We start from the raw sequence: 20,772 nt of genomic DNA, 5'->3' as shown, positions 1-20,772 counted from the left end.
CTTTTTTTGTTTAGTATTTTACTGTGAGAATGAAAAGATGTGTGCTTTTAATTCCATTGTATGAATATAGCGCAATTTATTTAACAGTCAACTCAAGGGACGTTTAGATTGTTTCATCTTTTTTGAAACGATGACTACCAAATTTAACTTTCATATGAATGTGACTAGTACACATAGATGAGTGTTTCAGTAGGGGATACCCTTCAGAGTCAAGTCAATAGATAGTAGAGCACATGCATCTTCAAATTACTGAGTATTGCCAATCGTTCTTCAAAGCGATTATCCTAATTTGAATTCCCACCATAAGGTTTCTGATCGTTCTACATCCTTGTAACCTGTGGTATTGTCAGAATTAAATTGTGAATAATTATATGGGTAAGACATGCAATCTCATTGTGATATAAATCTGCATTTCTCTGGTATCAATCAGGTAGGACCTTTTAATATGTTCACGGGCCAGATTAGCATGGATATTCTTCCCCAGTTTGGCCACTCCAGTTTCTTAAACTCCATTAAGGTTAACATAAAGATCTAACATCTAAAGTCATAAGATATGCTATGAAAAATGTTCCCAAGTATTAAATTATTCCCTGAGTCATTTAAATTATTTATGGTAATCACAACATGATTCTTGCCAGCAATTCAATTGTTCCATGTTCAGCTGTGGCAGTCTTAGCTTCTCCTACTCTGGTTTTTCTGGTCCCAGAAAGAACAACAGTAAAACTTAAGTCACTGAAGCTAAAAGATAGGCTAAGTTAAGAGGAAGAATATAATATTATTCTAGCCAATCCTGAGGTAGCAGGATTTGGTGAGCTCCAAAGAGCCCAGCTTATTATATGTAAAAATACTGCAGATTTTTGTTTATTTGACTAAGCCTGTTGAAGGAGTCTCCATTATGGGGTATTTTCAAAGTGCCTTAGATAAGAACAGAATGATTACCAAGCCCAGTGTGCCAGTGTGATGCCAAGGGATAAAACCAGGTACTTTTGAGGGTCTGTCTTCCTTTTGTTCTGTGCCTCAGTGAAGAACCCATTCATAGAGCTGTAACAGATTCTTTCCACTACCAACATGGAAATTTACCAAAAAAATTTGTTTTCTAAACAGATAATGAGTAAAATTATATCTTTTACAAATTAATACATCATCAGTAAGTTATTTTTGGTAGGGAAAAAAAACCAGAATAATTCCCTTGAATCTTTTCTCGGTGCTAAATGGGCATGATTTTGAGCCTATGGAATATATTTTCTGCCCTGCCATAATTTTAATTATTATTTATCAAGTTGTATTACAGTATGTTGCCTGCCTCCACTCATAACTCTGGATCATCAATACTTTTACCCACACTTTAAGAATTTCACAAATAATGAGGCTGCAGCATTTTAGTGTTCTCTCTCTGTTATAGTCCAAGTAAAACATAGCCAGTGTAAGTAATTTAATTTGTAATTGATTTGAAAATGCACAATTGGTCACTTTTTAGGAAAATGGTATATCTAAGCTTACATTTGAAAACCTGAGAAAGAGATCTTTTAGTTCAAGTTTAACAGCAGAAATTTGCCCCATGTCAGTCTTGAGCATTGTATTCAGTTGATTTCTCTATGACTCAAGGACTGGAAGCTTTCTACCACTTCCTTTGGTAAAAATTTCTCAATCTAACAGATTGAGGTATAGGAAGGTTTCTTCACATTTAGACTAGTCTCATTCTATTGTTCGGACTATCTTGAGTATTTTCTTTGCACTTCTTAGATGTTAAACCCCACTAGTTAGTATAACTAGACCACAGATGTGATATTTTAAAATAATGGACATGTCATTTTGATAATTAATATTATTTTCGAGTGTGTGCATGCATGCTTTGCATCTGTCCATAGGTGAGTGAAAATGGAAGTAATGTTTTTAAGATGAATTTTCTCACCTATCTTTCTCTTTTTTTTATGTGTAGGGCCAAGTCTTTAAATGTTTTTGATCCTCTCTTAAGTGTGTATTGCAGACATGTAGCTTGTTTGCTGTTGCACAGCCTGTGTCTCTTTAGATCTTATTGACTAATACCAGCTGTTGCCTCCCTCCAGGTTATCCAGGCTGTCTTTTTTGGCATCTGCGTGCTGACCGATCTTTCCAGTCTTCTGACCAGAGGAAGTGGCAACCAAGAGCAAGAGAGGCAGCTCAAGAAGCTTATCTCTCTCCGGGACTGGATGTTAGCCGTGTTGGCCTTTCCCGTTGGGTTTGTAAGTATGATGTAGAATGCACGTAACCGCAAAAGAAACTTAGGTCTTATTTCAGACTTCTAAGAGAAAATAAAAAGGCTCATTATAGGAGTTTCGATATTAGTTTGTTCTGACTGCCATCACAAAGTACCACAGACTAGGTGGCTTAAACAACAGAAATTTATTTTCTCACAGTTCTGGAGGCTGGAAGTCTGAGATCAAAGAGTTGGCAGGGTTGAGTTATTCTGAGGCCTCTCTCCTTGGTTTGTAAATGGCCTCTTTCTCTATGTGTTTTCACATGCTCTTTGCTCTGTGTATATCAGTGTCCTAATCTCCACTTCTTATAAGGACACGTATTAGATTAGGGCCCCGCCACGACCTCGTTTAACCTTAATTGCCTCTTTAAAAGTCCTACTTCCAAATAAAGTCCGAGGTACTAGAGGTTGAGACTTGGACATATGAATTTTGGGGCGGAGGGCAGGGGGAGGGGGACACAATTGAACCTGTAACGGTTTCTTAAGAAGCCCAAACTTGAAATGTATGGTCCCGGGATCTATGACCATTCTAGTATTTTTGAACTCGAGAGAGATAAAAATCAGCATTAACTCATACTTCTTCACTTACCCACTGCGCCATTAGCCAGTATCACTTAGGTAAATGTTGCTTAGTGTTAGGGTCTATTCTGGCTTCATTGATTTTCATTGTTTTCAGTTAGGTTCTCTCCATAGTTTAACTTCCTTCACAAGCCTGTTAATCATCTACAGGCTATCTATAAACTATGTTTCCTTAGAGGTCCAGGGCCCCATGAGATGCTATAGATTTTTAACCTTCGTAAACTCAGGAGAAGAATGAGAGAACTCATAAACCTCAAAAACTCAATTGCGAATGCAAGTAAGAGTGTGTTACCTAATTTAAATTGAGTTCTTTCACTTGCCAGCTGATTTCTGGAGACCAGGCGACCTGAGATAACACACGCACCAAGTCTAAGGTCCATTGTAGGGAGAGTCAGGAGGCTATTTTTCAGCTCTTTCCATTGGCTCTTATTCATATTTGCCAGATCGGTAGCTGGCAGGAGCCTTTAACATGCTTGTTCTAAGACCAATTAGTAAGTGCCCAGACTATCACCGAATTTCAGTTTTGATGTATTGAGTTGTATTTTCTTGGGTAAAATAGCGCTTTGCTCTTGACGACACCACAAGGGGTATGTTATCACCTGGTCACATTCCTCTTCTCATTCTCTCCTTTTTATCCCCTGAAAACATAAATGGGTGCTCAGACTGAAGCCATCTAGCAATCTCTCGAATTCTGTTGCTTAAGATAGCAGAGTTAAATGCTGTATGTATTATTTACTATTTCCTTCTTTGGACTCGTCTTATAAAATTCAAATGCTTCTATCAAGAGTCATCTAAGAGAAAATTTCCATCAGCATAAGGTAAAAAGACATAAACTTTCTGCATGAAAGTTTTATCTAGAAAAACCAAGTCCATACCTTTTTAGTTTCTTTTTATTCCTTACTCCCTTAGAATTCTTATAAACAGGGCCTTGCCTATGGAGCTCTTCCTTGCCTAGAAGGAATACAATAGTAATATAATACAAAAGTAAATAGGAATGCAATATTAACATGTTTTCTGTTAGCTTCTGCCTTTCCTTCTGTTATGTGATGTCAGACTGTGTCTCTAGGACCTAAATTGTGAGTCTTGCCACTCTCATTGAAAGCTCATTGCTTATGCCTTTTAGACATTTTGACATTACTTTGGACAGAAACTTTTTGGACCTGCTTGAAACTTGAGATACTTGTCAGTTTTCAGTGTTCTTCCTGAATTTAGTCCATATATGCTTCATGGTTTATAGAAAGAATGAGAGACTTTTTGTTTGCTTTCTTGTTTGATTAAATCTGATATTTTCTTCAGTGTTTCCCTATTTTTGTTGTTTCCTCTGTGCTTTGAAGGAGGAAAGAGAAGCAATGATACCTCTAATTCTCTTCCTTCTTTTTAAACCAGAAATTATAACATCATATTTTCATTGCATATGTATGTACATTTCCTAGCCGATGAGCTTCATAGAAAAATTTATAGACTAAATAATGAATCAGAAAGGTCCAACTTCACTGATTTCTTTAAATCGTAATTTTTCTTGCTCACTGATATTTTATAGTCAATATTTACATTTGCATAATCTTTCCTGTTATTCTCAGTCACTTTCCATTTTATAGTCACTGTAGTCAATAGTTTCTGTTACAATTCTTTCTCTCCTCCCTTCCCCCTACATCTCCCTCCTTTCCTCCCTCCCCCTCCCTCTTCCTCTTCCTCCTCCTCCTCCTCACCTCTCTAACTCTCTCCCTCCCTCACGCCTTAATATTAGGAAGAATCCTGGCCAGTATTCTCCAAAAATGTCCTTATGTTTTCCACGATTTCTCTCTTACTCATTCATTTCACTTTTTGTACCTATTTATCCAATTTCTACCTGATTTCTCACTCTAATACACAAAAATTCATTGTGAGGCAAAAACTGACAAATGGCTTCTTAATTTTATTGCAAAGTCACATTTACAGAGATATAAATTTGGCTCTTTATAGGCATTTTAACCTGTTAAATAACAAAAATTTAGCAGAGTGATTTTAGGAATTGAAGTGGTTTTATTCAGTGATTCATGAATTGGGCAGCATCCCATGTAGCAAACAGAAAGGACCTCTCCCGAGCTATAGAAAAGGAAAGGTCTTTTTAAAGGTGTAAAAGGGGAAGCAAAAGGAATGTTTTAGGAAGGAATGTGTTGTTTCAGGCAAGGTTGCCCTCCAAATGGGACAGAAGGGACCTGTAATCTGGACTGTCTTGCTAGTGCTGACCAGGTGATTCCGTGTTGACCAGTTACAAGTAACACTCTTGAGAAGCTGAAACCGCACTTAGCTTAAGCATTAAATCTTGGTTTGCTGATTAGGAGCCTAGCATAAGTGACTCCATTTTGGACCTGTTGTCTCTTTTTTAACAAACTCCCAATATTTTTTTCATTAAAACATATAATTTTATAATTTTTTACCTTTCTCTTCTCAACCTATTTCCCAGTTTTCCTCTCCATTGTGCCTTTGTCTTTGCTATGACCTCAGAGCTTTCCCCTGCCCCTCCTGCATCTTCCCCCACAAACCCCAACTGCTCTGTGGGGTCTCCAGCTTCTTCAGGAGGAAGGTGCAGAGCCCCTACTTGAAACTCGCCTCCCGACTCTGCCTGCCAGGTGACTGCCAGCTGCTCAGACTGCCTCCTCTGCTGCTTTCTCCTGGTTTCCTTTTGTTTGTCAGCCAGAAGTCGGTGGGGAAAAGCAATGTTATTTTTGCCTCCTGGTGCAGGGCATAAAGGCAATGGGCATAAATAGAGGGCAGAGTGGCAGCCGAATTCATCATCTCTGCTCATATTTTCCCGAAGAGACCTCTTAACCCCGAGCTTTTCCTGGTGCTCCCATTATGTCTCTTTCTCTCTCTCTCTCTCACCTCAGCTGCAACTATGGCAGCAAGAAAGACACGGGTAGGTTATCTAGGATTCGTATTTTCTACGCTAATGCTTCCTCCAATAACAAGGTTAATTGAGATTTGACAGTAATTGCTTTATGCGGGCGTGAAGCACTTCAATATGATTTTGTGACCCGTGGACCTAATGTGTCTACTGCATGGACCCTCACTACCTCAAGGATACATAAAAATAATGAAACATTCCAATCAAAGATAATTGGAGTAAAGTTTTGTTTCAGCATAACCTTGAAGAAATCAGGGTTTGAATGAACGAAGCATGTGTCATCCTTTTTGAGTAGATTCCCATAAATGCTAAGCTGGCCTTGGTTAGCAATGCTAATGGCCGGAAACAACCACCACTCCCCAAGCCTTGCCACTCACTTTACAGGCATAACCCATGGGAGGCTCTTCTTACCATGTGCAGTTTATTTCTGAACCCTGTCACCCTTTTAAAGAAGCATTACAACAATTCTATGGCATTATGTGGTCTGGAAGCACTGAAGCTTATTAGGAGCAATCAAACCAAGAATGTCTTTTGTCTCTTGTGAGTTCATTGACTTTTGTGTTGGCAAATACTCTTCTAGTTAAGAGAACAAGATGATGATGATGATTAAAAATAATAATAGTAATAGTAATAGTAATAATAAATGGTGAAGAAAAAGAGGAAGAGCAGCAAAAAATGAGTATGTATGTTGAGTATGAAATTGTCCCTCTCAGAATTCTTAAATGTGTCTCCGATGCTCTCCAAAGCAGCCCTTTAATGACAAAGAATAGTTGTATGTTTTCCATTAATTCAAATCTGTGCATCTGATTCAATTGCAGCTGCTCAGCTTTCATTAATACATGTAATCAAATCTCACCACCTCCCTAGAATTCCTTTGTCGCTGGTGTTAACTTAGTTGCTATAGACCAGATGTTGGGCTGCTGCTAAAATAACCTTGACCAGGCCTCGGGGTGAAGATGGATGATGCCCTTTCCTTACTAAAGAGAGGGGTGGGTCTGCAGTGAGCATCCAGCATGTACCAGAAAAACGTTTGTGAAATTTGGCCTTCTTAGTAAATCATTTCTCGTATTATCATCATGTTCTTATGTGACTATTTTAGTGAATATTTTATAGGTACCAATCTAGTCTAGGATCATTTAAAACTTGTTTTTTTCTTTTCTTTTAATGGGGACTGTATGTATGGTACCTGCCTCCTTAGGAAACACATGGAAATGGAATTTGAAATCTCAAATGTAAACTCAAAGAAAAAGTATCTAGGAATCATTTTCAAAAAGCGTTTCTTCAAAGTCTTTATTTATGGGTACACTAGCTAACTCTAAGCCATCTTTAAGAAAAATTTTGTGATGCATATACATTTAAAAACCGTTATTTTCATTTCTGATTTTTAAATGTAACAGATTGGTTTAAATGGAAAGCAAAAATTAAATAATATTAATTACTAATACTAATGTCTGTTAACGTAACACATAAGGAAAGAGAATTTGATTCTACTTGAGATTATAAATGAAAGCCTTTCCTACTGTTTTGGTATTAAGGGGGAAATTTTTTAAAAGTACATTGTTTCCTTTATTCTACAAACCATGGATTTAATTTAAAAATAAACTTAATATCTGTTGATCCACTCTTTATTAAATTTTCACACAGGTACCTAAAATCAAACTGTTTTTTATTTTCTTTGAGACTTCACTGTTTTAAGTTAAAAATACAGTATCTGCTAGGTCATATTTTTTGGTAGATGCCAGTTCCTTTAGGGCTGAGTCAATTATGTACTTACCCTCTGTCATGAGATGAGTGTGAGTTGAGTTGCCTAAAAGAGAGAGTTCATAGATGAAGCTTCACTCAAGACCAGTAAGCTAAATGAGCCTTTTCCTCCCAAACCAGGAGTAATGCTCGGAAGACTGTAATTACCAAACTAGGTCAGTGGTCTTACAATCTTTTTTTTTTTTTGATAACCTTTTTGAAAGACCAAGGACATAATGTGATTAGACAGATGTACCTGATAGAGAACCTGGTTGCTTCTCAACCATCACATGTATTCTTTGATCCTAAATGAAAACCCAAGAGTAGTCTTTCTCAATGCTTACAAGACAGATTCCTTTAACACAAAAAGTAATTTAACAAAATTTTACTGTAGGTGCCCATTTTTAATCACATTACAATGAAAAACCACACATTTATGTTCAGAACATTGAAAGGACAGAAGTTCTAGTCGAGTCAATTTGTGGATTCATGGCACTTACTAGGCAGCAAGTACTGCCAAGAAAGCAGTGACCAAGAACAGATCTTGTCCTTCAAGGGTCTCACAGTCTAGAGAAGGTGACTTTATAAGCTATGTCAACAAACAAATTAAAAGACAGCATGGTGAGCATAATAATACGTGTGTCTAAGGTACAGATGTAGCCCAGAAGAGGAGGGGATTAATTTTAGTGAGTGGGAGGCCCTGGAAGACATCCCAGAAGTGATGATATGTGAGCTCTGTTTTGAAGAATGACTAAAAACTTATTGAATGTATATGTTAAAGGTGCTTTCGTCTGCAAGGAACAGAATACCCCCAGAGAGCCACTTGGCTCTCTTTTTCACTTCATTCAAGTCTCTGCTCAAATGATTATCTCTTAGAAAAAGTTTCCATGAGTAACCTGTATAAATTAGCCTCCCATTATTCTCTATCCCCTTATCTTGCTTTGTATTCTCCATAATGATTACCACTATGTGGTACATTCCATCATTTCTTTTTTTTCTGTAGTGCATGTCTCTGTTGGTACATCCCCTGTAAGGCCAAGAAAGTTGTATATTTGATTTACTGCTGCAGTGCAAGCATCAGGAGCAAAGTCTAAATAATTCAGTATTTGCTAAGTGAATATCCAACCAATCATGATTTAAACAATAAAGATATTTACTGTCTCACAAAATAAAAAGCCTGTAAGCAGGTAGTTTCAGGGTGCTATTGCTTGGTATTATCATTTGAGACTTAGGGAGTTTCCATTTTCCACTTTTTTATCTCCAGAGTGTTAGCTTTTGGTCTTTGAAGTTGCCACCTGTGACGGCCTCAGAGGTAAACACCAAACATCACACTCTTCATAACTATGTTCAAAGCAGGAAGAGGAAGAAGACAGGTTGCTGTCTCCGATGTTTGTCTCTTCATCAGGCAAATAAATCTCCTAGAAGCTCTGCCAGCAGACTTTCCCATAGGTCTCCTTGGTGAGGACTGTCACATGGCTAGCACCAGCAGCATGGGAGGCTGGGAAAGCAAGTAGAAGCAGAAGGGACTGAGGGTACCATGGAGACTTAAACTAATTTTGATTTATCCTTATGGGTTGGCCCATTGCTCCCCAAACAAAATCAGTTTGAAGAAATAAATAACAAGTTTTGAAAATAACAATTAAATATAAAGTAAGTAAAAACTGATTGCATTTTAGGTAACATTTTTTTTTCTATGTTGATATGAAAAATAGATACAGTAAAACTGTGAGATTAATCATGAACATTTTCTATCTTAGTCATAAAAAGCACGTTTTCCATTTTCTGCCAATACCATTTTTTCGTGTGAATTTTAATCTGTATTATCATAAACAGTTATCTAAATCTGACATTCGAAGTTATTCTCAAAAAAGTCAGATGTTTCACAATTGACCAGATGGTTTATGTTCAGTTTCTGAAACTCCATATGAAATTTGCAGTCAAAGGTGGACCTGCGTTAGACCACGGACTCAGATTTGCAGACAACCAGGTTCAGTGAGTAAAATCTTCTTTTCAGAATCCTCTAGAAATTGTAGAGAACTTTGTATCATTTCACAGAGTTCCCACTCTCTCTGGGTAAAAAGACCACAAAAATATCTTAGAAAATGAAGATATCTTCTTTCCATATTTATATCCATAAGTGAAATATATATTTGAAATAAGTGATCAAGAAAAGGTAGACTTGATCTTCAGTAACACTGGTAATGTGATACATATTATAAAAGAGACATAAAATTCCTGTTTTCAAAAATGTGACCCCCAAACCAGGATCTTTTGTATGCCCTTGTTTGGGGGACCAGAAGCAAGGTACAATATTAGTTGTCGCTTTAAAAAAAATAGAAAAGAAAAAAGGAGCACTATTCATTTTCCTTCTTCCTTCTTCGCATATCTCCCTATCTCATTATCTCTGTCTCTCTCTCTCTTACCTTTCCCTCCTCATCCTTCTACCCCAATCATCTCCTTCTTTGTAGAAAAAGAAACAACAATTTGCTATGTGGGTGTTCCTGAAATTGCTACAGTTCCTGTGGGTGTTTTGTAGTGACTCTTACCTGTTTTAGTTGGATCAAAGTGTGCTGTGTTATATCAGCCACTATCAAAAGGAACATTTCACCATAAAAAAGGAACTAGTAGACTTTCCACCTACACAATATTTATTAACTTCGAGTTGTGTTCATGCCGTTACCATGCTGATGATTTGCTGATTTTCCTACAAATAGCCATTCCTGGATAGGATTTTTATTCATCATGCCTTTAAAAAAACAAACAAACAAACAAAAACCTCCTAGGAGCAAAAGTTGAGGCATAATTCTGACTCTGGGGCATGTGTCCCAGAGACACAGGTGGAAAGGTGGGAAGACAAGGAGATGAGAGATGCTGAGGGGAGGGAGTATGTGCAGCCAAATTTCATAAGCAGCCTTGCTCGCCCAGCACACTCTGCTAGGCTCCTCTAAAGACTTAACTTTCCAAGAAGTTTCCCTCTTCAGAATGTCCCTTTACTCTGTAGGTTAGGTCTGTGCTTCATTTACATATAGGAACAAACATATAATAGGAGTTTGGGTTGCACTGGCAAGTTTGCTACGATGTGAGGATGAAGGGGGCTGTGTCACAGAGGGAACCAGTTCCATCTCAGTCTGCTTTTATGCTTCTCTGGGTTCTCTACCACTTTGTTCATTGGTCGACAAGTGGAGGCTGGGGAAGGATGTGGAACAAGAAAGAATCTTAAGCATAAATTAGTGGTGTGCCTAGTGGAAAGATGTGGACCGTTTTCTGCACCTGTCTTTATCACCTCACCCCTTAATCTTAGAAGGGCCCTTCCTTTTTTCTATTTTCACCTTCAAAATCACGTACAAAATTAGAATGAACACTTTCATGCAAGCACAAATTACTAGACAGAAAAGAAGCCTCAGGCTCCCACGCCCAGAGAATAAAGGGAGCGCGCACGTGCCCAGGGAATTCCTGTCAAAATGAGCACCGAGTCAGCAAAGGAAAACAGCCCCTAGATTCATTGATACAATAACAGTCTGAACATTCAGAAATACTACTTGTACCTCCCTTCCCCCAGCATTACCTTAGCGTTCTAAAGAAGACACCTCATACCCAGAGGCATTTGCGGTTGCTTTTCTTTTGGGTTCTAACCTATGGATGAGCAGTTCCATTTACATTCTCTGAGACTTCTCACCATCTCCCTTCCCGTAGTGGGGCAAAACCCACAAACAACCCAAGAGGCTGAAAAAGCTAATAATGAGAGCTAACTTCTGCTACATGCTACTGTGGGCCAGAAACTGCTCACAGCTTTACTCTGTTTAATCCTAATTGCCCCAACAGGTTCGAATTTCCGTCATTCCTACTTTACAGAAAATACTTTCATTTCACATTTTTCAGATGTTGTTCCCATTTCACAGGTCACTTGCCTGAGGTCCATGGCTAGTAAATAATATACCCAGGACTAGAAGCCAAACACTAACTAATGGAGTGCTTGCTCTTAGCAAGTGCTCTAAACTTTTTGACAAACCAAACCTAACTTCGCTTTTCATCATTTGCCTGAGACATTTTCAGCAATGTACATAAAGTCTGAGATGACCACAATTCCTAGTTTAGGAAAATGCATCAAAATAAGAAAGGGAGTTATGCGGAATCTGGATCAAAATTCACTGTTTACCTTTTTCTTTGAAGCTGTTTAACAAAAGACACTTCGTTTGTGCTTATTATTATTTCTCTTTGATATGTTATTTTACACTCTACAACCAATGGTTTTATACAGTTTTACAGGCCAGTTTTCAAAGTACAAATTTTGTCAAGAAAAGAAAATATTTCCTGCCTGTCTTTTTATTTCAGCGATTTAATACAGATTTAAGCTACCTAATATGCTTATTTTTAATATGTGAAAATAAGATTTTATCAGTAGAATTAGCTACATTTAAAAAAAATGGTTACTAGATGTATCCAAGATTATCTGTAAATCGTATCTGGGTTTCTGAGTATAGCTCATAGCTACAAAATTGTGAAAGAATATTTTTGGCAAGAAATGATTCAATACACTCTACATGAATATCCTAACAAATGAACTGTGCCTACCCAGTGAAATATTTTACTAAGAATTCCTTCCTAAAAGCCATTTTATTCAGCCGTATCAAGAGAGTTTTAAGTCCAATCTTCTTCTCTTTCTAAATTTATAATTTACCACCTCTCCTATTTCCAACAAGGATTTGAGGTCATTTAAGTCAAATCCAAGTGGTCCAGTCTGTAAATAATCTTGCCTATTTGGATAAGTGTCTTCTATATTATGTTGCAGGATAAGCAGAAGAACTTTCTTACGCATATGAAAGTAAAGCAAGCTGGGAAAATGTGAAGAAACCTTCAATTCTAGCAAATGCAGTTAATATTTTTTGAGTGCAGTGTGCCAGTCACCACATTAAACCGTATTGCATAATTTCACTTACCTAGAAGGGGATCTTATGTAAACAAGAGAGTGTAGACAGAAGGAAGCTCACAGGGCCCTACAGGCTGTGATGCCAACAAGAGGGCTGGGGCCCTAGGGGTGAGGAAGCCGCCACCGCCCCAGCCATCACAGCGGTTCTTGCTTTGCCTCTGTCCTACCTAGGGAATGATGCCTGCCATGTTGGACGTGGTCAGTAGTGTTTGATGGGTGCTTTATGCTTGAAGAGTCTCAAGCAAAAAGGATAATAGGGGAGGAGAAAGAAAGAAAGCTCTAGTGGAAAAAAATCATCTACACAAAGCAGATTTTCTTTGGGTCGCCTTGCTTTTTTCGCAAATCAGTATCAAAACAGTTGTGTCTCCCCAATCTTGGCACCTTCCTGAACTGCTGATCTTCAAACTAATTCATTTAGTATAATCTCCTGTCTCTTAATTAACAAGAAGAGTTCTTCAACCACATGCACACACACAATTCATATTGGTTAGCAATTCTAAAGGGGGTTTGAAGCTAAACACTAACTTAGGGTTATACAAACCTAAGTGGATGACAAGGAATTCAGGTAGATCAAATGCCAGGAAAAAAAAAAAAAATCCTGAAATGAATGCCCTCAGGCAGACAGACTGCTGAGGCTCAGGCTGCATAGATGCATCTTTGAGCCCCTTTGGTTCCAAAGATGACCATTTTCATACTGACACTTTCCACTTTATTTAGATAGCATAGGTCATCATAGAATAATTTAAAAGGCAAAAACAAAAGTCACACAAATTTTCACAATGTACATTTATTACTTTTATAATTAAAAAAAAGCCCATGGAAAGGCATTAGAAAAGCCTTCACACAGTACTCACATTTGGGAAAGAAATCATAATTATATTTGTAAATGTATTCTCATTTAGAGATGTTCATGCTCTAAATTTAAAAAGTAAATTGTTCATAGAAGGAAAAAAGAACGATTTATATATAGTTGATATGATACTAAAAACAAATACGTCAACCTCTCCAAAAGCTCTTTTCCCATTGTAAACTTTGAACAGATATTGCTACATATTTTCGTAGCTTGTTTATGCACATAACCTAAACAAAACAGAAAACCTTAGCCTCTTTCCTCTCCTATGTCTGTAGAAATTCAGAAGCAGTGAGTTGGCCATTTATGGGTGTCTCAGTGTTCTAGGACAGTATTCAAGTACCCTTATAGCCCAGGACCAAGACCCAGACACAGCTTTGTCTCTTAGCAAATGAACTCATGCTAACTAAAGTTTAGCTCAGAAAGCTACTTAAGGAATTTATAATGACAAAAAGACTGGAGTCTGCATAAGCTCTCCCTAGAGGCAGAACAACTCTGAAGAAGACAAAGGATAGTCAGAAGATTTCTTGGTGAACTTGAAATCAAGGCAGTGATTGGATGATACTAGTGTTAGGTCATCAAATTACTATAGTCTGACGCTTACTTTTACACCATAGAGATTGACTTGCTGGGCTAACCAGAGTACAACCTGGGGGCCAGAGGACACTGTTCTCTGTACAGAGCTGGAGACATTCCTGCTCTTTTATGCCCATAAGCCAGTGATTATCACTTTTCTCCTGTTGGCATGTCCTTCTTAGGCAGGCTATGATCCATCGGCTCAAGCTCAAGTTCCACTGTTAATAGTAGGGCTCTCTGGTCAGGCACTGGATATAGGCAGTCATTGACACAGAGCCACCTAACATAGGAGGCTTCTACAGAGAACGCTCTAATTACTTAATTAAATTGTATTCGATTAGATTAGATTAAATTAGATTTGTCTTCATTTTATTCTCAGATGGTAACTTTAAATTCAGGTTGCAGTTAGCTGGATATCTCTCCTAATGTATTGATAGCTGCCCTGTGGATATTCATTTTAATGTAATCTTACCTAATAGCTAGACTATAGTTCCGTTTTATTAAAAAAGAAGAAACAAAGGCAGCAAGAGTTTAATTAGTCAGTGGTTTTTATGATGACAAAAGTCCAAATTGTTTTCTGAAAAAAAAACTTCTATCAATGCTAATTAATATAATAAAAATAGTCTTGTGTGAGGTTAATGGTTATGTGTAATTATTTTATTTGTTGTCACCAGACAGAGAGTTAAGGAAGCCTTGCTCAGTTTATTTTGGAGTGTAATTCAATTTAAAATGGATCTAACTTTGAACCCATAAAAGGAGAGTTAGTTTTTAGAATAGTAAGATGACCCACCCTATGGGGTAATCTCACCTGTGTGAGGCAGAAAGCAACCAGATATAGTCAAAAGAGCACAGGCCACCGAGAAAAGTAGACCTGGGTTCTAATTTTGGATCCACCACTTCCTAATGGATCTACTACTTAATTTTCTAAGCTCTCAGAAATCCTGGTTTTACCAAAATGAAGAATGGACTCAACAGAACCTAACTTAACCCAGGTTATTTTGAAAAGCAATGAAAGACTGAAATACGGAGAATATATAGATCAACGTGTAGCACATGACAAGCAGTCAAAGGATGTCATTTTCCTTCCATCTGCCCTAAAACTGGCCTCACATCACAGAGAATACCATGTTAGATGATGGCATCTACTGGTGAAGTATTATGCTTCTCCACTGCAAACAATCATTCAAAAGGTTAGAGGATTCAAGTTCTTGAAATTCCAAGAGTATGTATAGTCATACTACCCAACATCCTAGACAGAATTCTTATGATTCAGGAAGGCAGCAGGGGATGCCTTGGTAAAAGACTTCGGGAGAAAATAATAAATGTCTAGATAGAGTCTACATCATAAATTAGGAATGGGTCTGCTGTGTTACAACCTTCTCCACACCAACAATTTCCAGCTCAGCTGGAAATTTTGGAGGTGGTGGTTATCTTTTTTATTTTCAGGTGAGAGTCAATAATTCCGTAATGGACTTACTGAACTTGAGGGTGAAAATTTATACTGAAGAGAAAAAAAAAATTATTTCTCAAAAGATCTTACCTGCCTTTACTATTTTTGCCAGGAAACCCTGTTTATTTATGTTATGATTGATGGATATTGGGCTTGTTTCCAGTATTTTGGCTTCTCTGGGCAATGCTGCTCTGAAAATTCTTGCACATGTCTCCTGCTCCACATGTGCAAGAGATTCTCCAGAAAAGACTTCCTAAACCGTGGGCTGCAGCGAAATACAGGTGTACCAGGATATGTTGATCGCCTCAGTTCATGAGAATCTGACCATGGCTCAGGATGCCCGGTTCCCTAAAAGTTCCCCTAATAGCGGGCTTTTATTCTTTCTTATTTTATTTTTTTCCTAAGAATTGTTATTGTGAATGATTGTTAGATTTTTTTCTGCACCTGTTTAGGTGATCATATTGTTTTTCTTCTTTATTCTGTTCATGTGGTGAGTTACAGAATAATTTTCTAATATCGAACCAACCTTGCATCCTAAAACCAACTTGATCATGATATAATACGTTTTATAAACATTAATAAATTTATTTTAAGGTTTTGCTTAAGATTTTTAGATATGTTTGTGAATGATATTTTTGTGAGATTTTCCTTTCTTGTTTGTTTGTTGTTGCTGTTTTTTCCATTGTTTCATTGTTATATTGTCCATATAACATTGGTGGGGGGCATGGCATATTCCCTTCTTTTTATACTCTGGGAAAGTTGTGTGAAGGTTTGGAATTTTCTCTTTGAATGATTGCTAGGAAACACTAGTGATCCATTTGTGTCTGTCATACTCTTTATGGGAAGATTTTTAACTTCTGGTTTGATTTTCACAATTACAAGGTTGTTTTTTTCTTTTTCCTCTTGAGTCAGTTTTAATAAGTAGTATTTTCTGAATTGAGAATTTTATTTCATCAAATTTTCAAATTAATGACAAACTTGCTCAAAATATTTTTGATAATTTTATTCTTATGATACCTATAGTAATGTCCCCTTTTCTTTCCCGATATTACTTATTTGTGTTTTCTCTCTTTGTTTCTTCATCAACCTTGCCAGAATTTATATTTACAAAAGTTAAACTTTGGCTTTTTTGATCCTGTCCTGTATGCTTGTTTTCTATATCATTTATTATTTGGCTATTCTTTGTTATCATCTAAAGATGTAGACCACATTCATTAATTGTTACTTTTTCTTATTTTCTAATGGAAGTATAAAAGCCTATGAGTTTCTCTCAATTAACACTTTAACTACATCTCATAAGAAGTGCACCAAAACTTTTTATTATTGTTTATTTTAAGATATTTTTTAGAGTCCATTATGATTTTGTGTTCAATCCATAGGTTTTTAAAGTATGTTTTTAGATTTCCAAATATATAGGTACTTTTATCTATTATTGATTTCAAACTTAATTGCATTTTGTTCAGATACCATAATCAGTTAGATACCGATGCTCTGAAATCTTTTTGAAACTTGCTCTTTGGCCTAAATGGTGGCCAGTTTTCATATTCACAACTTGTGCTTAAAACAACACAATATCAGATCACTACGTCTTTCTGAAAGCCTGTAGTGCTTTCAGACAAAAACCTACATGATGCTAATCTTATGGTTTGATGACTATCTTATGGTTATGCATTCTCAGGGTAATTTTTCTTTCTCTTTCTTCTCAATGCAGAGCTAAGATTCCAGCAGGATGTTTTCTCACTGTCTTCTCTACTGAGTATCATTTCTCATTTACCTTTACACTGAAGGTGTAACCCTCTGGGGTGCTAGCTTTATGCAGGGGCCTCTGTGTGGCTCCCCTCCTCAGACAGTCTCTATCTCCTATGTCCTGAATCCCACAGAGCATCAGGGTCACTGTGGTTTGATGGATACCTCTGCAGGAAACCTGGCCTCTGTGCTTGCCAACCTCCTGGGATTCTCACTCTCTGTTTATGCAGATTCTCACATCTGCAGTCTCTCTACTTTTTTGTCACATAGTGATTTATTTTAAAAGAGGCTTTATGTTTCCTTGATATGTTATGAAACAAGAAAATCAAGGTTAATGGTATGATATCACACACATCTAAGAAGGGGATACACACACACACATGAACATATAGACATATATGTATGGGTGTATGTATTTTTTCTTGTATTTTGCAAAAAGAAACACTGAAAATATAAGAAAAAATCCCCAACAAGCTGGTATTCTCAGGAAACACTTTCGTTCCCAAAATGACATGAGAATAAGATAGGAGCCTATTAAGTACAATTTGAGTAAGGAAGAGAGCATGGCTCCAAGGCGTACAAGACCCAAGTACCAGTTAAAACCAGCAAATATTCTAAGTCAGTATTTCTTCTCTATCTTATGGATATGAATTTGCCAGAGGGAAGATGCACCTGGTAAAATAATCCTTGTTGAGATGCTTGAGAGTCCACTAATACATTTATTACTAACAGAGACAAGAGTGATTCTCCTGACTTTTTCAGAGGACCAGCTTGGTGCTTTTTCTCCATACATGATCATCTTTCTTTTCCTTTTGGTTTTTCTGGAATGGTTAACCTAACATTTTACTCACTATGCATTCATTGAATTCCTGCTATATGCAGGCCTTTCTAGAGGACCAAGAAATGAAATAGTCTTTGACATTTAATTTTTCATTCATTCAAGTATCAATTCCTTTAAAAGTATGTACTACCTACTATGTACAAAATATTTTTAAAGAGGTTAAAATTGTTGGCTCTAGTGTCCCACTGTCTGTCCTCACATCCTGATTGGCCACTTATTAACTTTTTAACTCTGGAAAAGTTACTAAAATTCTCTAAGTTTCTTCATCTATAAAACTAGAAAAATAATACCTACCTCAAAGTAGTCGTGATTCTTAAATAAGATCTTGCTGGTGAAGCCACTGGTCCATACATAGTAGAGATGTAATTCAGTCTTCATAAAGCACTGGGAAATATCACATTTCTATAATATTCTCAAAATGACAGAGTATAGCGATGGAGAACAGATCTCTGGTTACCAGAGGTAAGATTGAGGGGAGGGTGTGACTCTAGGGACTCATAGGGAGTTTCTTTGTGATGATGGAAATTTTCTAAATCCTGATCATGGCAGTGGTTATACAAATGTATACATATGGTAAAATTTCATAGTTCGGTATACCTCCCAAAAAATGAGTGCATGTAAAAACTGGTGAAACCCGAATAGGTCGGTAGTTAAGAGTATTGTACCAATGTCGATTTTCTGGTTCTCAAAAATGTACCACGCTTGTATAAGATGTTACTGCTGGGGCAAGCTGGGTGAAAGATACACAGGAACTTTCTGTATTATTTTTCAACTTCTTGTGAGTCTTTGATTATTTCAAAATAGAGTTAAATAAAAATATAAAGCACCAAGAGCGATATGACGATGCAACTATGAAGAGATAGACTGGTTCTTGCTCTCATGGAGTTTGCATTCCACTGGGAAGAGAAACTAGTAATTACACTGCCAATTATTTAATCATAATTATTCCCAGTATCATGAAGGAAAAACATAATATGCTCTGACAGCACATGCAAGGAAAAGGGGCTGAGTCTGGGGCAGCTCAGAGGAGGCTTCTTAGAGGTTATGACATTTTTGACCCCGTCTATACGATAAGGATGAACTGGGAGGGGCGGCGGGAGGCTTTCCAGGCAGAGAGAGCAACATGTGAGGGGGCCGTGCTGATAGGAGACTTCCAGCAGCTGAGAGGGGCCAGCAAGTTAAAAGACATGCAAGAGTCAGAGTTAAATGGGCTAGCGCTATAAGCAGAGTGCTGCGATGGGTCAGGGAAAAAGTAATTACTTCTGACAAGAAATTGAAGGGAGGAGGGAATGACCGCACAACAAAAATAACACTTGGTAGAGCTTGGATTTGAAAAAAAAATTGTAACGAATTTCAAGCTACAGTTATAAAAAGTGCAAAGGAATAAATGCTTGGAAGTGTGTGGTGAGTTTGGGAAACTACATGTAGTCTGGGGATTGGGTTCCTGGAAGAAGCTGGAAAGGGACTGGGAAGAAAATCTGGGACCAGATCACCAAAGGAACTTTGGATTTTATTCTGCAAACAAGGGAGGGGGGCCACTGGATGTTTTAAACTGGGAACTTCTTAAAAGTTTTAATAAGATAACTGTGAGGCCAAGATAAAGCACAGATAGAATTAAAAGAAACTGAAGCCAGCGGGTTTAGCCAAAAGGTGACTGCGGTAGTCAAGGATAGGGACAGTATGGCCTGCATCTGGGGTGAAGGCAGTGGGCTCTCAGAACAGGAAATGACGAGGAGCCTTTGTGAAAGTCGGCTCAGAAGTCACTGGTGACCTCAGATCCAGGAACTTCACTTCTAGGATTTGTTCCTTTGAGATACTTATACTAGTGCATAAAAACATATGCATAACAGGTCAATTGCAACATTATTGGAATTTGCAATAACTGGAGTGATTGTATATATTCATTAGTGAGTATTTAGTAAACTGTGGTGCATAATTATATAGTAGGGTACTATGAAGGACTTAAGAAAAATGAATTATAGCGTTAAAATATTTTTAAACTAAACAGTTACAAAAGACTAGTCATAATATGATCTAATTTTGTAAAATAATGTACGGGATGCATTTTTCATGCATAGAAAAAGATCTTGAAGGATATACTTGTTCTTTTGACAATGACGGCCTCTGCAGGGTTAGGTTGCAAAGAATTTTTGCTTTTTATACATTTTTTCAGGGTGATTATTTGCTAGAAATGTTTACATGTTTAAAAATGTGTGTTATGCTTATACACGAATGGCATTGTCTTAGATGTGGTGCCCTGTGACGGGCTCTGAGATGGAGGAGGGAGCCCTTGGGAGATACACCGTGTAGAAAGTGAAGCAGACAGCTCTGGGTAGACGACCGACATTGCAGCTGTAACTGAGGCAGCCTGGGAACTCTGAGCTGGGTTGACCCTTTCGAGTTGCCCTAGGTTGAAGCAAATGGGTTGGATCTTTGTATCTTTGCATTAGTCAGTCATTGTATTTGGACTGCCCCTGGGGCGGGGCATGACCTTGGGCAAGACAGTTTCCAATAGCTGAGGGCAATTCCCAGTGAGGGATGCAGCTGACAGTAGCCAGCAACCAATACTCCCAGCAATTGAGTGAGGGATACTCGGGGCCCTGAAGAGGAGATCTGGGAGAAGCACCACAGTATCTACTACAGTTATTTGATATAAGTATAAAATTTATCTACTGACTTCGCAGACCCTGCTGAATTACCACAACTTAAGCTTTTACGAACGCAAAGATAAAGGAGGAAAAATGATCTCAGTGCAGAATAAAATTTAATGAAATCAGACCTTTTTGATTAAAAACTCTTAGCAATTAGGAATAGAAAGCAATGTATTTAACCTGATGAAAGGTGCTTTCTCTAGCCTACCATTTCACTCACGGTATGGCCTCTCCGTGGGCCAGCCCCCTCAGATTCAGCGCCCGCTGCACCAACTCGCACGTCCTTGCC

At 37.6% G+C, this 20,772-nt stretch overlaps 1 protein-coding gene across 6 annotated transcripts in view; it reads left to right on the top strand.

Annotated features, from left to right (window-relative positions):
- Positions 1-20,772, top strand: part of AIG1 (androgen induced 1) — a 203,621-nt gene that overhangs the window by 47,025 nt on the left and 135,824 nt on the right. For all 6 annotated transcript variants that reach the window (XR_005654265.1, XM_039869740.1, XM_039869737.1 and 3 more), the window contains exon 2: positions 2,067-2,222. Coding sequence is in view for 5 of the 6 variants with exons in the window: in XM_039869740.1 (XP_039725674.1) it covers positions 2,067-2,222 (156 nt within the window). In the remaining variant the exon portion in view is untranslated. The remainder of the gene's footprint in view (positions 1-2,066; positions 2,223-20,772) is intronic.

Source organism: Pteropus medius, unplaced genomic scaffold (genome assembly GCF_902729225.1).
Source record: "Pteropus medius unplaced genomic scaffold, Ma_sr-lr_union100, whole genome shotgun sequence".
NCBI lineage: Eukaryota > Metazoa > Chordata > Mammalia > Chiroptera > Pteropodidae > Pteropus > Pteropus medius.
The sequence above is the reverse complement of the archived record's forward strand: the minus strand, read 5'-3'. Positions and strand labels throughout refer to the sequence as shown.